The sequence below is a fragment of the Parasteatoda tepidariorum genome, chromosome 12 (assembly GCF_982258835.1).
Source record: "Parasteatoda tepidariorum strain Cologne lab strain chromosome 12, Ptep-v5.0, whole genome shotgun sequence".
NCBI lineage: Eukaryota > Metazoa > Arthropoda > Arachnida > Araneae > Theridiidae > Parasteatoda > Parasteatoda tepidariorum.
In genome coordinates, this window is record NC_141766.1 from 793,519 (window position 1) to 811,556 (window position 18,038).

At 28.1% G+C, this 18,038-nt stretch overlaps 1 protein-coding gene and 1 long non-coding RNA gene across 2 annotated transcripts; both read right to left on the reverse strand.

Annotated features, from left to right (window-relative positions):
- Nucleotides 1-9,137: 9,137 nt before the first annotated feature.
- Nucleotides 9,138-14,092, reverse strand: LOC147800877 (uncharacterized). Its single transcript, XR_015430715.1, has 3 exons — nucleotides 13,860-14,092; nucleotides 10,857-10,979; nucleotides 9,138-9,347 (listed from the first exon to the last, which is right to left on the reverse strand). It is a non-coding gene; the product is annotated as an uncharacterized LOC147800877 (long non-coding RNA).
- A 2,167-nt stretch (nucleotides 14,093-16,259) lies between these two features.
- On the reverse strand, nucleotides 16,260-17,096 carry LOC147800878 (52 kDa repressor of the inhibitor of the protein kinase-like). The gene is made up of 2 exons (XM_087156045.1): nucleotides 16,739-17,096; nucleotides 16,260-16,633 (listed from the first exon to the last, which is right to left on the reverse strand). The coding sequence occupies exons 1-2, from the start codon at nucleotides 17,094-17,096 to the stop codon at nucleotides 16,260-16,262; spliced, it is 732 nt and encodes a 243-aa protein (XP_087012171.1).
- Nucleotides 17,097-18,038: the final 942 nt, after the last annotated feature.

The following is an 18,038-nucleotide window of genomic DNA, read 5'->3' on the forward strand; positions in this document are numbered from 1 at the left end:
AGAAAAAGTAACTCATTTATTTATCATTTCTTGAAGATACATATTAAGAGAAATACACTATTTTATAGAATATCTATTCTAGGTATTTAATTAACTTTATATACAAGCTATTCATTTATTTATCATTTCTACTATATCACTACAACTGTTTCAGTTTAAATGATTCTCAAGTTAGAATTTAATGCTACTATATTTAATTAAAAACTTCTTAAGGCGACAAAGGGCTTTCAAATTTTTTTTTTGAAATTATAAAGGGATTTGCTTGAAATTTTCAGGATACATTTATATTGCTAAAAACAACTTTTATACAAAATTTCAAAAATATATTTAAAAATTTAAGAAATTAAAAAATTTAAATTTTTCAATTTTTTATGTTTTTTTTATATTACTCCTCGCGTCTGAAATTTTTTCAAAATGACAAAATTCTTTTAAAATATTGCATATTAGGTAATATTGAAAAAATTGTTGGAAGTACTTTTTTATTTTTTATTATAGAAACAAGTAACATTAAAAAAACAGTAAAAAACCTACATTTTTAGGAAAAAATCATGATACCTCTATAAAATATCATGTATAAAAAAAATACTATTCACTTAATTCAAAAAACTTTTCCAACAAAATGTTAATAATATTTATAAATATATAGCATTAAATTCTCAGGTCAATAGAATGAAAATTCATTACGGGAACAGTTTGAAAATTGTAAATTTCTCAAAAAAGACATTTTGAGAAAAATGACTTTTAGTACTTTTTCATTGCAAATTTTACATCTGAACAAATATTTCTTGTTTTTAATATAAATACCTATAAATATTGTCTAATGAACTAGTTTAATAATTATATACTTTAAATTTTTTTAAAAAAATTAACAAAATATTCATCTAATTTTAAATTAATTTTAAATTAAACTAATTTTAACAGTTACCTGCAGACAAAAAAAGGTAAAAAAAGGGGCGTGGTCAAAACTGAAATGGCCATAACTGCATCAATTTTGCTCTTATTCCAAAAATTTTTTTTTTAAAATGTTCAGTTAAATGCCTAAATTTCAAAAATATAAAATGTAAAATATCGATTTTTTGACAAATTTTTGCTTCTTTGAAAGTCCCTTGTCACCTTAAATTTAGAAAATACGTCCTAAAGTATGTTAGTAGAAAGTATTGACCAATAGAAGCTAGCACTTGACTTGAAGAAAAGCCGGAGTTACGGGAAAACTTTTATTAAGGAGCTCAAGGATTTTGTATAACTTTGATGATTGTTCTGTCTCTAAAAATTAAATATTGTGCCCTCTTTCCCTGTCTAAGACCTGTATTAGTATTTATCCTTCCTCACGGCAACGACGTTAAATATATATATATATATAAAAGAATGCATTAACATGAGACATCAAAAAAAGCAAAATATACTATAAGAAAGAGCCAGAACAGATTTAAAAAGTTATTAAAACTGTTAGCTCAAAAGGCATAATATAAAATTTATCATTTAATTAAGTCATAAAAATATTATACAGTCGTATAAACTTGAAGTATAATATTCTGTTATTCCTTAAAAACATTCTAATTTATAAAATTTCAAACACAAACAAGAAAAAAAATAAGATTTTTTTATTATTTTTGAAAGTGACTGACTCAATTTTAACTGTTAGTTCTTAAGATGACTTTTAATGATGTGCGAGACATTCCGAAGATTAATACTTCTCGGAAATATTTTTTCAATGCCCACCACTTCGGGCAACATATGTCCTCATGGCACGTAGCAGGCATTATTGTTAATTTCTGTTCTGTTGGTCCTATTAAGGTGGATCAGCGTCATGCTAAAAGGACAAATAAATTACATCTTAGAAGAAAGAATACAGTTTTCCACTTGATTAAAAAAACAAAGCACTATTAATTCAGGTTATAAAGTAGCAGTAACCATGTAAGATTAAGCAAATACAAATAATTCATATAATGAGAATTAAACGGTTTAACTCTATTTAAGTTGATTTAAAATGAGGTCCAGAATCCCCTAAAACAGTATTTGGCCTCTAAATGCTTTTAATCAAATCGTAAAGAAATAGAATATAAATGCCCTTTTAACACAAAAAAGACATAGTCTTACAGTAATAATATTTTACGAAATCAGACACAAAAATTCACTTTCTCTGAGTGAATCTACTTTTTTACGCGTGTGGATTTCTGACCCCCAAGATATTGTGGGTAGCCGGAACAAAGGAAATATGGTTCTAATAGTTTGAACAGAAGAGAGTTCCAAAACTTGAATCCCTTAATATTAATTTTACTTTTTGTGTATTTTACTAAGTCTGGAATACTTTTTAATCGAATTGAAAAAAATTTTGTTCACAATTGTCAAATTCGGTTATTCAAATATAATTCCACACAAAATATATCGTTTAGTAAATAATCATTAATTTTTTTATTTAATATTAGTCGGAAAAATTTTGCATTGTATAGCATGACAATCATTTAAGAGAATGCAATTTTAAATAGCAAAATTTCAGTGGAATCAGTCAATTAGTGAAAGTTCTACCTTGCTATTCAATTTTTTGACTCTTATTAAATAAAATAATTACCATTTATTATAAGTTATGTTTTGCATAGAATTCTTTTTAGATAAACGAATTTTATAACTGAGCTCAAAAATATTTCAAATTCCTATAAAGGTTTTGGGGATATGGTGAAATACGCAAAAAGTAGAATTAACATTAATTGCTCAAAACTTTGGACTGCTCTCCTAACAAAACTAGGTATTGGGTTATTACATCCCAGAATTACAACTTACTGCTGTGCTTCGTCTTTCGTTGGCGATATACCAACTTTCCAGAAAAACTTTGGTTATATAGCAGAAAAACGAGTTCGCAGATAAATGAGAACGATTAAGTGTAAGCTCGGTCATATTTTCATAATTTATTGATTTTGTACACGAAACTAGCGTTAAGGTAATAGTTTAAAAACATAGGAGGTAGCCGCAATCTGGAAAATACGGTCCCCATAGTTTGGACAGAATTTCACTTTTTGAGTTTTAGTCATATTTTTAAAACTAATTGCTCTCATTTATACCCATTTACCCAAAGATAATTTAATGCAAAAAATAATTTTTAATGAATATTTATTATTTTATTTAATTGCGGGTTAAAAAATCTTTAATTATGAGGTATAACTTTTTTAATACCATATTAATCTACGTATTTTTCTATTTCAAAATGTAAAGTTCCAAGAGTTTTTATATGGTAGAAGCCCAGAAAAATTTTAATTAATTATTTTTAAAAAAATAATTTGGTGACAATGAAGACATATTTAAATGGGACGATTCATATTTAAAAGTGGTTAACTTAGAAACTTGACTTACGCGCGCGAAGAGCAAAATTTCATTCACATTTTTTTCGCGAATAACCGATTGCTATTCCTTTTTTTTTTAATTATAAATTAGGGTGTTTCTTTTTCAGTCGTCTAAAAATTAATTCGTAATTTAATAAAGAGATTTGAATAAAACATTTTATTGAATAAAAGCATTTTTTTCAACAAATGTTGAGTTTTATAATTCTGATTTTATATTTCTGATAGAATGTAATTATACATCAGCTCTTTTTAATTTTATTTTTTAGTTTGTACTTTCAATAATTGATACAATTTTAATAGTATACAAAGGTAGGCATAGATTTGGAATAATATGTGTATCGATTTCTTCACTATATATTTTATAATTATTAATGCTAATATGTAGTCAACATTTTTAAATATCTTAAAATTTCTCAACGTCTCATATATCGTCTTAATCTCAAAATAAATTAGTTACTGTCCACGCGTGTTTTGCAGAATTATTTTTTTATTTATGTAACAATATAGAGAAAACATGGAAAATAATATTAAATATTAAAACAATTTAGAGCTGGAAAACAAAATAATGAAAAAATATAATCATCAACTTTTTATTATTTTGTTTTCCGGCTTTTTAATATTTCTAAAAATATTTTATTTTAATAATTTTTCTTTTTCTCTTTTCGTTAATCTTTATTATATTATTTAACACGTTTCCTCTCTTTTCTTTTTATCATTTTTATCTTTATTGTGCTATATTTATGTTATTATGTAATGTATTTGTGCTATATTTACATTATTATTAAATAAAATATTATTCATTAATGTTTATATGCATAAAAAAATAAGGGAGATAAAGTTTATTTTTAGTCATATTTTATTGACTGCATTTGCATCATTAGCAACCTCTTTATATTACTTGCAGAAAATTTCAATGCAACATTTTTGTACGAATTAATAAATATTATTAATATATCAAGTATAGAATATAGAGGATACGACATGTAATAATCTTAATTAAAATATAATTCTTTGGTTAGATTTATATAAAAAAAAAAAGAAATGATCACAAATAAAAATAAACACATGCAGTTTTAAATTTAAAAAAAAGGTAACTTAGTTAATTTTTTCAAGCGCAGTTTTCTCCACAATGGTAGAAATTAGCCATTGTTTCAACTAAAAATGCTAAATTGTTGAAAGTTTTAAGCTGACATATATTTTTTACACTCTTGAAAATGATTAAGTTCTATTTTTTTTATCCATTAGTAATTAAGTTGGAAAAACTGAAAATTAACTCATAAATAAAAAATAAGATAATTTAAATTGTTTATACACTTGAGTATCATTTTGCAGCACATCATCACATCATAACTAATATTATTTGTGTGCAGGAAAAACAATAGGTTTAGCTTTAATGCGAGTAATTTCCTAAAATAAATTGTCAAATTCCAAATAGAAAATTTTTTTAAACTTTTTCTCTCTTTATATATAGACACTCTTGATCTTGGCCTACCAAATTAACAAAAACTTGTTTACAACCATTACCTATTTTTTGTTTTTAATATACTTTGAGCCTATAAAAAATTGAAAATTATCTTACTTCCAATGAAGCTTAAACTTTTTCAATGTTCTAAAGAGAAAAAGAAATAGTGAAATGCCAGCAAAATATGATATGTAAGAAGATAATACTGGTCAAATATAATTTGTTCCGACTTATAACAATTTTGTCAGAAAAAATCTGTTGAAATATTAAAATGTTGCAAGTTATATCTCTCACATTCTGATTTTATAATTAACATCAGAATTTAAAACAATATAATTGGCTTTTCAAAAGATACTGGTTAATTAATTTAATATCCTTCATTTGATTATTTGTGTAGATTAAATTACAGATTAAACTTATGTTTAACATAGTTGAGGAAAGAAATATCTACAGTTGGCAAAACCGTTATTGAAATATGTGAAATGTTGCAATAAGTTTTTACTGATCCATTATTGAACTAATAAATGAACACATGGTATAACAATCAATGCTGTAATAAAAAATAAACTTCTCCAGAGATCTTGATAATTTTATTTTATCCTTCTTGATTACTTTATGAATTATTTTGAATAAATTATACATTAATGTCTTATCTGCAACCAATCTTTTCTTATTTATATGGAATATGCACAAAACAGAAAGACATAACAACACAATTAAAAAAGAAAAAATGATTTTAATTTTTTTATTTAGTATTTAATTTGGCCCTAAAGTGTGACTTTACATATTTATAATGAGAGAAACACATTTTCAGTTTTGCATTATGATTAAACTTGGTCATATAATACACGAAAAAGATTTGCTTGAATTTCAAGAAACATATTATTTCACTTTGATTAAAAAATATAACATAATGTGTTCATTTATATTAACTTAATTTAGAAGTTAAACGCCAATTTTTAAGCTGAAATAGTTTATTTACATAAATATCTAATTTTAGAAAGAGATATTCTATCCTTATAACTTTTTTTTTATATCTAAAAAAAATTTATCTGTTAGATAAATATTAGTTCAAAATAAAATCAATTATATATTGTCCATATAATCTTTTCTGCATTGATCTTATTTTCTTAAAAAAAAAATTATTTTTAAAATTCAGTAAATTTTTTGTGGGAGAAAAACGAGGTAGTTATTCTTTAGAGAATATAACCTATAATAGTTAAATTTATTCCCGTTTTGTGCTTTGCTCAATTGATTGTTCCAATCGTATACAGTTTATTAACTTTACTTAATTAAAATAACAATAGTTATTACTTAGTTAGATTAATAGTTATCTATATAACAAATTTATAGAGAAATCGCGTAAATATTAAAGGAGTTATCAAATACCAGAGTTTTCAAAGTACTTAAAAAAAATTAATTAAACATTTCCAAAATCTTGCTTTATACATCTCAGAATGCATGCAAAGAATTCTTTTATCTCTAAATAGTTTCAACTTGTACAAAAAATTTCTCAAAATTTCATGAAATTGACTTACATAAAGAATAGAAGAAATTGAATGAATTTGCAATCCATAGTAGTAAACTTGACATTTAGTGATAATCGATGTACGTATATTCATTTCATTTACAGAACATTTGAATATAATATTAGTTAATGAACTCACTGTTAAGTGTCATAGTACTGAGATAAAATTGCGGAAACATACATTATAGCTTTGAAACAAATATTTATCACTCTAACACAAACCACCAGAAAGACTGCATGAAATATTAGATTTTAAAATTATTATATTCATTTCATTTACAGAACATCCCAAGTAGCACAGGGATATTGTAACAGCTTTGGTCTACATCGACCGACATTGTCAATATTGGCGAAAACCGAAATTGTGTGTACGATATTGTACGATTCCCGTCGATTTCACATTAAAAATCTGTTTGTAAAATTTTCATTTAAAACTTTATTGTGTTCTTAAATCAAAATTAATCATTTAAAAGACAAAAAATGACGTCAAATTGTTATAATTCCAAAAAATAAATTTAAAATATAAATTTAGAGATATCTGAATAACAACCGGACAATATTTGATATCAATATTGTAATCGTGTTTTTGTCACGACATCGATCGTTTTCACTAAATACTGAAATCCATGATATTCACCACTCGGAACCGTAACCGTAACCCGTTAAGATGCTGTTTATCATTTTCCGCTACACCTTTACTACACCATCCGCTTTATCTTTTGAGTTTTGTCTTCTTATATTTAAATCTAATTTCGTCTCATAAGATTTATATCTTAGCGCATAACGTAAGTGAATTAAAATGATTTCGATTTAGCGAGCCCGAAAACTCAAACCAGCTGAAGATGAAGAAGAACTAATGCACCTTGTTGAAGTGAGCGAATTCTCTGATCTGGGCAGGTATGTTCTGTTTTTTAATATATATAATTATATTATGCAAGAATTACATTGATTTCCTCCTTTTTCATGTCCAGGCTGCTTAACTATTTAATTATATCACATTATTCAATTCTCATATTCACAAACAGTGGCGAAATTTTATAGTAGGTATGTTTGGAGGTGTTAAGCCTTCTGACATGCTTATGTTTATATTTTTTCACACCTGCAACTTGTACGTTCGATGAAAAATATTTTTTAATACTTAAACTAATTAAAAATTTAAGAGCTGAGCGAGCTGACAAATAGATCATATTTGCGTATTTTTTAATTATTAATTTGTCATGGTAGATTGAAATGTTTTTTTTTTCTTTCGAAATTTTAAATTGAAGATTTAGTATGTCTACCATACAAGTTTGCAGCTATCATCTTACCGAACCGAATAGCTCATTAATCAAGTAATGAATTATTTCGGACGGGGATTTGATATGTGTTGTTATATTTGCTAGAATTACGCCAATTTCCTCTTTTTTTTTTAGTTCAAGTTTGTTAACTATTAAATTATATCACATTATTCAATTCTGATATTCCCAAAGATCTTGTTTACTTTTATTGGTTCTGTGCACTATAACAATTTGTCTGCTCCTCTCGGACTAAAAAAATGTCTAAAAGACTTGAAATATGACGAAAATTACCTTTATTTATTTTTTGACAGAAATTTACCAGTTATATTTTAATCATGCCTTTAAATAATAACTTTTTGACATGCTCAATATACGCCGATAGTAGCGTAAATTGATGTATTTTCGTCAGTTATTGATGTTGATTTTCACGTTTATTTTAAATATCCCGATAAACAACCTGAAAAATTGGAATCTTGTATTTGGTATTTACTTTCTAAGTCAATAATTGTGTTGAATTTTATCAGTTATTGCTGCTGATTTCTCCATAGTTTTTAAATCTGTTATTTTTTATACAACAGCCTCCCAAGTAGCACAATTCACAAAAACGATATCGTAAAAACTTAGCTTTGAACATTGTACAATATCGTAGCGAAATATTGTACTATATAAAAATGGACCCCTTTTATAACGTATATTCAATATTGCAGGAACGTTGGGTAACGTCGATCGACATCTCTCTGCATTTACAAACGTTGTACTATGTCAACCGACATCGTCAACACGATATTCAAAAAACGAATGCTGTGGAATGCAGACAATCGCCAAAATTACGTTATTTGAGAAAATAAAAATTAGTTTTTGAAAATATTCATGCCTGCTTGTAAGCTGGAAAAACCTAACAAAACCGTTCTAGCTTGTTTAAAATTAAATTATTTGTTATTCCCAAAACTTGTAGAATTTTTTAATTATAAATATTTAATAAGTTTGGGTAGGCAGGTATATTTTACTATTATTCCAGAAAATAAGCTAGAAAGTAAATAGTTTTGTTAAGATATTTCTTCCCTTTTTCAGGGTACAAGCAGCCATTTATACTGTGAAATAATTTTAATATTTTAAGTGATTTGTGCAATAATTTTTACAGCATCTATATTTTACTATGTAGATTAAAATCACAATATGTTTAATTTAAAACGATAAACTTTTTTGCTGTGACGTTTTATTGTTATATAATCTGTATTTTACTAAAATAATATGTATGGGAAAACAAAATTCCTTATCTTCACAGCATCAGGTTCGATTTTAAGAAAACTGATTAAAAAGAAAAAAGAGCAATATTTACACTGATAGTTATAATAAAATAACAGGAGTCACTTCCTCAGATTTCTGACAAAAGGGTAAGCATGGTACAATAAGCTGCGATCTAATTTACTTATAGCCTTTATCCATTAAAGTGTTGCCAAAATATCTAATAGGGCTTGAACAGTTATCAAATGTGTAAATGAAATATAATCTTTATTAAATAGTAAATAATAATATACTAATTTTTATAATTTATTGCATTCTTTAATACAATCAATTGTTTCTAAAATAAAACTGTCAGTTGAGGCAAACTTAGTCTTCCTGCCTTCCCGGTCATTGGCGGTGGCAAGAACTTCACCAAATTTTTCAGCTTTTTCTAGTCAGCTAGTTTCTTTAAACAGTCTGAAGGAAGCAGCTAGTTTCTTTGAACAGTTTGAAGGTAGCAGCTGAAAAAAAAAATAAGACATGAACTGTGGTTAATTTTAATACTTTTAAATTAAAAGACAAATAGTTATATTGAAAAATTACATGAACTAAAGTAGACATGAGCACAACGCAAGTACCACTAACAGCCCTAAGTTGACAATTCTTTTGTATAGAATCAGAGCAGTTTTTATGTTTCCAGGAGCACCGTGCCTATTTTTATATGGGGGCCCTTTACGAGTAAGTTAATAACATATGGAAAATATTATGTTTTATAATATAATAGACAGAAAAAAGTTTTTCTTCGAAAAATTTTTTAAAAATTATTTGGTCACCGTTCGATGAGGTGATCTGGGTTCCAATCCCAGTATCGGCTGGGATTGGAACCCGGCTAGTCAATACAAATTCCACATCTAACATGAGGTTACCACAGTGCTGATTTAGATATAGTGAAGTATTTTGTAAAGGTACTGCTAAGTGGTAATAAATTTTTAATCTTATATCAAAATAGATAAGTTAAGCTAAAAAGTTTTTTAAAAAATCTATGTACTCATTGAAATTTTTTTTCACAATTCTCTTTATAGAAAATCTGATTATGCCAAAGATACTATAAACATATTATGAGAAAAAATTACCAGTTAATAACTCTGCTGCTTCAAATAGACTTTGAAAGGGAAGAATGACACTATATCAGGAAAAAAACATCTGAATTCATCAGCCCCCTTTTCTTTCCTTCTATTTTTGACATATTAAGGTAATTTCTTTCTAATATAACCCATCTTTCTACTATAGCTTTAGAAATAAACATTTTCCACTAATAAAATATAATGTAGATTTTAATTCCATGCTTTTTTAATCAAAAGGTAGAATTTTAATTAACATTATTTGCATTTATTTTTAAATTCATGTTTATTAATTACTCTCTACAGCTATGCAAGTCTATATTAAGACAGCATTAAATGTGTACTTTAATTTGTACATTTAATGCCATCAATCAATCTCAAGAATCAAACAATTTTTTAAAAATGCAATTTCAAATGTGTTGGAATTTAACATACACCAAGAAAGAAAGCAATTTCAATAACTAAAATTAATTAATGTAGCAATTTATTTAAAATAAGTTTTAAAACTAGAAAAAAAATATAATAAAAGCATCAATAATTTAAAAACACTGTTTTTTAACTTTCAAAATCAATGATTTTTTTTTAAAAAAAAAAATCATTTGATTTAAATCATGTAATAAATCAAGCTGATTTAAATCAACAAACCCTGATAACTAGAAGAAGATGCCATGGTTGAGAAAAGATGCCATGAAAAACATTACAAAACCTTAAGAGCGGCTAACTTTCGAACTTTGAAACATACAATGCTGTAAAAGTATTAGAGTTCAGAATACAAACTAAGCAAAATAAAACAGGAAGGACCAGGGTAGTTAATTTAAGGAATAACTGATCCATTTTAGTGCAAGATAATGACTCACGAAAAAGTAAAGTCTTATTACAAATTTTAAAATTCTAAGTCTATAAAATTACCTAAGATGGCGTTTGTAACAGCTGAGAGGCTTTCAAAACACTGTTTCCTCATCGCCAATTCCAAGATGGTGTTGAAGTAAAAGAACATAAATAGCCTTTACAGATGGTTTCAAAATAACATATCTGAAAGAAAAAAAAGATATATATATATATATATATATATATATATATATATATAATGTTTTAATAACCATTACAAAATGTACCTCATATTTTATCATCAATTAAGACCACACAAGTAAAACGGGCATAGGATTGCTGAAGAAAGGAATTATCTACATTTTTCATTTTTATAATATATTATTTCTTATTTCAGTCACTTTATTCTCTAAAAGAGTTCTTGCATTAGTTCTTTACTTTGTATATGAGAAGCTTCCAAAGCAATGGCCTGTGCATAAATATATTAAACATTGCAATATCAGATTGTATGTTAACGAATCCAATTATCAAGAATTCTATGTATAAATAGTGTGCAGAGACATACCCAAACCATTAAAACACTTATCATGTGATAAGTGTTTTATTGACTGTGCAGTCATATTTGACTTAAGAATCACATAAGTTAAAATATGTTGCAAAGTTGGGACAGATTCAGCTATGGATTGCTTTTCATTTTGATATGTACATGGTATCTGCGACATTTTAGATTTTCAAATCCCTGACTTTCCATCAATAATTCCAAGAAGTTGTCATGATTTACCGAAGTTACTATTTTATCCGACAAAAACACTACAATAAATTCAAAAAAGCATTATAATAACATTAATTGAAATGATAGGTATAACCAAAGCTGTTATACTCTGAATCCTTGAAGCAGAATTTTTTCGAGCTATTTGCGACAAAACTCTCTAGCACTAATATCTTTCTGCAAGATACTTTTCACAAAAATAAACAGTTATGTTACTAATTTAAAATAACAAAAGCACTGTGTTTAAAACAAAAAACTATGTATAACTTTTTTTTAAATTGAGCGTATAATTTTTATTATAACATTACATGCAACATTTTCGCATTTTGTTGAGAGGAAATTATTTTTTTCGCCTTTTGTCATCACAGTAAAAAAAAATTGCAAATTATTAAATCCGCAGTATTACTCGGCGAAAAATAAAGATTGACAACAAATTCACACGAATTGGTCACCTCAAATGAGTGTTTCGTTTCTTGATTAGGCTGTTGTACAAAAATATCGTATAATAAATATCAGATTTAAAAACTATGGAGAAATCAATAGCAATAACTGATAAAATTCGACAGAATTATTGACCTAAAAAGTAAATACCCAAATACAAGATTCGAATTTTTCAGGTTGCTTATCGGGATATTTAAAATCCACTTGAAAATCAACATCAATAACTGACGAAAATACAACAGAAAAAAACCCATCAATTTATGCTACTATTGGCGTATATTGAACACGCCAAAAAGTTATAATTCAAATGCATGATTCAAATATAACTGGTAAATTTCTGTCAAAAAATAAATAAAGGTAAATTTTATTTTTTTTTCAAAAGAAAAATCTTTCTGCAAGAACTTTGTAATGTTCAGCGACAATGTTGCTGTGTCTCTGCAAATCTGCTACGGGGCTCTAAATCTTCTCATTTATTGATATTAAACTTAAAAAATTGAGTAAAGAAAGAGTTAAAGCATTTAAATAGCTGAATAAAAATACAAAAGTAAATAACTTTTATATAGCTCTTTAAGGCTGCTTTTTTTCTTCTTAAAAGTAAGTGTAACATAAAAAGCCTAAACAAGAATTTTAAATTGATTAAAATAAAAAAACAATTAAACAAATAAAATAATTAATGAGATTCTGAAATCACTGAAGTTTAAAAGATTATTTGCTCTAGAAAGGATGTTCTTTCCTTAAGTATTTTAAAGAACACAATTGAAACATTTTATATTTTAATAAAATACGATTAAGATTGGATATTTTGTTACAAATTCAGATATTCAGAACGCTATGAAATTCGGGGGATTCTATTTTTAAAGTTAAGATTTTTCAGTAACCTAAATCCGCAATTTTTAAAAAAATAATAGTAAAGATCATGACAAATTTTGTTCAATATAGAAATCCATGACTTTCTAGGTGTGCTGATACCCTATATGTACCCTAATAAATACATATATGTACCCAAAGAATAGTATCAGGAGAGATATCCTATTCTTTGGCAAGAGCAAATGGGAGGAACGTTGAACAAGTTCGTCATCTTTCAGACATTTTTTTAGTCCGAGAAAAGCAGACAAATTGTTATAGTGCACAGAACTAATAAAAGTAAACAAGATCTTTGGGAATATCAGAATTGAATAATGTGATATAATTTAATAGTTAACAAACTTCAGTCTATGTAAGTTAAAACCCCTCCTGAAATTATGAATTATTTGATTAATGAGCTACTCAGTTCGGTAAGTAAGATGTAGACATATAAAATTTTCATGATTCAATTATTTTTTTTTTGTAATTTAAACATTATATATTAATTAGATACAGTGAGCATAATATTAAATAATAATTAAACACATAAACACACACACTGCAAACTTGTACGGTTGAGAAAAAAACTTCTTACTAGCAGCAACATTAGATATCTTATTAAATCTTCAGTGTACATATTAAATCAATCTAGTAGACATACTAAATCTTCAATTTAAAATTTCGAAGAAAAAAAACATTTCAATCTACCATGACAAATTTATAATTAAAAAATATGCAAATATGATCCATTTGTTAGCTCACTTTGCTCTTAAATTTTTAATTAGTTCAAGTACTAAAAAATATTTTTCATCAAACGTACAATTTGGCAGGTGTGAAAAATATAAACATAAGCATGTCAGAAGGCTTAACATCTCCAAACATACTATAAAATTACGCCACTGTTTGTGAATATGAGAATTGAATAACGTGATATAATTAAATAGTTAAGCAGCCTGGACAAGAAAAAGGTGGAAATCAATGTAATTCTTGCAATATATAATTTAATTATATATATTAAAAACAGCACATACCTGCCAAGATCAGAGAATTCGTTCACTTCAACAAGGTGCATTAATGCCCCTTCATCTTCAACTGGTTTGAGTTTTCGGGCTCGCTAAATCGAAATAATTTTCATTCCATTTACATTATGAGCTAAGGTATAAATCTTATGAGACGAATTTAGATTTAAATATAAGTAGACAAAAGATAAATAGATCGCAGGTGTAGCGGTAAATGATAAACAGCATTTTAACGGGTTATGGTTACGGTTCCGAGTGGTATAGATCGTAGATTTCAGTATTTAGAGAAAAAATCGATGTCGTGACAAAAACACGATTGCAATATTGATATCAAATATTGTCCAGGGTTGTTCGGATGTCTCTAAATTTATATTTCAAACTTATTTTTTGGAATTATAACAATTTGACGTAATTTTTTGTCTTTTAAATGATTAATTTTGATTTAAGGACACAATAAAGTTTTAAATGATAAGTTTTACAAACATATTTTTAATGTGAAATCGACGGGAATCGTACAATATCGTACACACAATTTCGATTTTCGCCAATATTGACAATGTCGGTCGATGTAAACTAAAGCTGTTACAATATCCCTGTGCTACTTGGGCTAATCTAGAAACGAAGCACTCATTTGAGGCGACCGATACGTGTAAATTTGTTGTCAATCTTTTTTTTTTTTTTTGCCAAGTACTACTGCATATTTAATGATTTGCAATTTTTTTTATTGTGATGATTAGTTACAAAAGGTGAAAGAAATAATATCTGTGTCCCCTGGCCTCCCAACAAAATGCGAAAATGTTACATGTAATGTTATAATAAAATATACACATTCAATTTAAAGTTATATATAGTTTTTTTTTAAAAAAAAACACAGCGCTTTTGCAGTGGCGTAGCTAGGTAACCAAGGGCCCTGGGGCAAATTAAAAAATGGGGCCCCACTGCTATGTAAACTGATTAGGTTTTATCAAATAAAAATATGAAATATACAAATACTTTAAAAATGCTAAGCTACTTAAGCTCTTTTTTGTGCACTGCAGGGCAGGTAATAAAAATATTAAACAGTAGCAACATAAATTACAATTAATACTTGGTGTAGGTTTGGCTAATAAAACGAAATAAAGAAGATTCAAGGGTTTATTATACAAAGGTCGGGCCTACCAACTGACTAAATAACAATTATATTTACAATTTTTTCCTAGCTTTAGTTTTCGCAAAAGTATCAATGACTTCGTTTAAATCCAGGCTTGATGCGGTTTTGTTTTCAATTTTGCTATTAGCGATAAATGTCGGAGTCGAGTTTGGCCCATATTATTTCTTAAATAATTTTTTATTATTTTTAATTTGCTAAGTGACCTTTCAGCTGCTGCAGAAGTGACAGGAATTGTAAAGAAAAGCAACATTGCTGCAAATACTTCCGTTAGGTCGCATTCTAGCACTCCATATTTGCTCATTATTTCCTTACATAATTGGTGAACAGTCCATGCTTGAGTTAGTTGAGGTAAAACTAGGTGGTAAATATTAATAAATTGAAGTGAAAAACTAGGGCCTATTATATCTGAATATTTTCTTTGGAATTCGTCACACTTTTGTAATAAAGTTGCTTCATCAACATGTAATAAAAATGTTGGTGTTAGAAAACCGAATATATGACGGACTGCACTCATACCAATAAAACGTGTATCTAATTGAGATATTACTGTGTCTCATACATTATTGAAAATCTCAATTTTAAATATTTTTTCTCGGTTTGGAAATCGGTGATCAGCAGCTAATTCATCAAAATGTTTTTTAACTTTTCTTTGCCTTTTTTCTTGAAAATGGGTATCAATATCATATTTTCTTGCAGTTTCACTGGCTTTTCACTTGAATAATTCGAAATCATTTCTATAAATTTGCAACTTTGCTTTGGTCTCTGCTAAAACTTTACTCGCCTCGCCCAAATTGATGTCGCATTTTTGTAAAGTTTTGGATGCATAATTGATGTCGTTCAATACACTGTGCATGAATTCGCAAAGCAACACGAACTCGAAATTTAGCATTCTTGTTTTAATACTCTCTGCTTCTCTACGCTCATCTTTATTAGGACTCTTTAGAACTATTTCTGATAATGCTTTGATAATATCAAAATAACGAATTTTTATTGCAGATATCGTATTGATCCTACTGGACCATCTAGTCGGATTTAGTTTTTTTAGAGTGGTGTCCGATTCGCCAGTGAATTTTCACAGTAGATCCCAACGTTTCCGAAAAAATTATGCAAATCTTTCAACGTTGCGAAAAAATCTGTATTTCTACACAACTGCTAACGGCGTCATTTATCACCAAATTTAAATTATGAGGGCACAATGTACGTACTCTGCGTTAGGCTGGATATCCTTAATATGTTTTTGTACACCATTATACACACCTTTATCACACTGGCTCCGTCATAGCCTTGCCCCACATTTTTGCCCATAGCCATTTTTTTAAATCAATATTTTTGTCGATAAATAATGTTGTCACTTGGTTGACTAAATCTACTGCGCCATGTTTGATGGCTGCATAAAAGCCTAGAAACACTTCTTTTACTTCTATATCAATTGGCTGTCCATTTTCCGATCTGGTTGTTACTGCATACTTCACAACAATGCTTAGCTGATCTACCTTCGATATGTCCTGTGTCGTATCCATTATGATGGCAAGAAACGGTGACGCTCTAATTTGTTCTAGTAGATGGGCTTCGAGTGTGGTCCCCAAGTTCTCAATCATTTCATTTTGAATTGTTGCACTCAGATATCTTGTAAATCCTAAAAACATAAAAAAACACAATTTCAAAAAAGTCCTGATATTAAACAGTTAATAATTATAAACAAAATAAAACGATAAAAAAACTTAGAAATAATTATTATTACCTTTGGGCATATCCAAAACTTGCCGCAAAATGTGATCATATCGGGCGACAAGCTCTACAAAGGACAGAAAATTTCCGTGGTATCCTTTCTCACTTAAGTCTTCTTGATGTCCTCTCAAAGCTAAAGAACTCTTTGCTAGGGTAAGTATGATATCGAATAACCTTTGAAGAACCATTTTCCAAACTGATGTTTCTTTGCGAATTTCATTTTCGAGTTCCTTGTTGATAGCATTAGTATCGTTTTTTTTTCTTCCAAAATTCATACACAGCACATGCTTCCGAATGGCCACTCGAACAACTGTGTTGTTTAATTCTTTCTGATTAATGCTTCCAATCTCGAATTCCCGTACACCAAACATTTCCTTTTTGAAGAAAATAACCAGCAGGATTGACAATAGGCAGCGTCTAGTATTTTGGAATAACACAACACAACCAAAATCAATTAACTGGCCCATATTTAGAACACGAAACGTAGTACGATTTTGAAAAACGCCTATTGTTCTGGTTGTTGTCTGTTGGAAAAGGTCCTGAAGGCTGTAAAGGCCCCATATCAAAAATTTGACGTTTTTCGTTATCACTTAATATCGTGTTCGTGAAGTTTCCCAAGTCATAAGAAGATTTGTCGTACACATTTTCGAGAAATGTAGAGGTCTGTGGTTCCTCCAAACCCTCCGCTCTTATGTGCGTCTTGCAAACATCATCCACGTTCACATGATAGGCGGCGGAGGTATCTCCAATTGCAATAATCGTCGAATCTTCTTCAGTAGGCTTCTCAACCAACACTGTAGTTACTACATTATTTGAGTCACCATCAATAGAAATATTTTGGCGAGATGTACAGAAGGCTGACTAAAAAACTTGTCAATTTTGGGCAATTTTTGTTTACTATCTTCTCTTTCTTGGCGTTGTTTGCGTTTAAATGCACCACTGGGTTGCTTCTTTTTATCCATAATTTTAGTTTTCTAATTTATTTAAGCAATACAATATTAGATTGTGCTCGAGTAGGTAGGTACTCACTGTTCACTGACGACGTTAAAAGTAAAATAAAAGGAAAGAGAAACACAATGATATGCTACAAGTATCGTTGGGGAATCCCCGCAAAAAAAATTATCACCGTTAGTGTTACCACATTTAACGGTGGAGACTGTAATGGTTGGAACTGTTTGGCGACCTTTTAAGGCGCACTTGGCGCATTTTGTCATCCCGTCGGAGGGATGCGAGAGAGAAAAAGGTAGATGTATGTTTGATGTCATCGGGAGAGGGTCTCTCTTGGTATTCTAAGAGCTGGAAGCTCTGACTGG

Coding starts and splice junctions, on each gene's coding strand:
- LOC147800878 (XM_087156045.1), bottom strand. CDS start 17,096: ATGTTTGGTGTACGGGAATTCGAGATTGGAAGCATTAATCAGAAAGAA. Junction 16,634..16,738: donor AGTTTTGGATATGCCCAAAG/GTAATAATAATT, acceptor TTATGTTTTTAG/GATTTACAAGATATCTGAGT.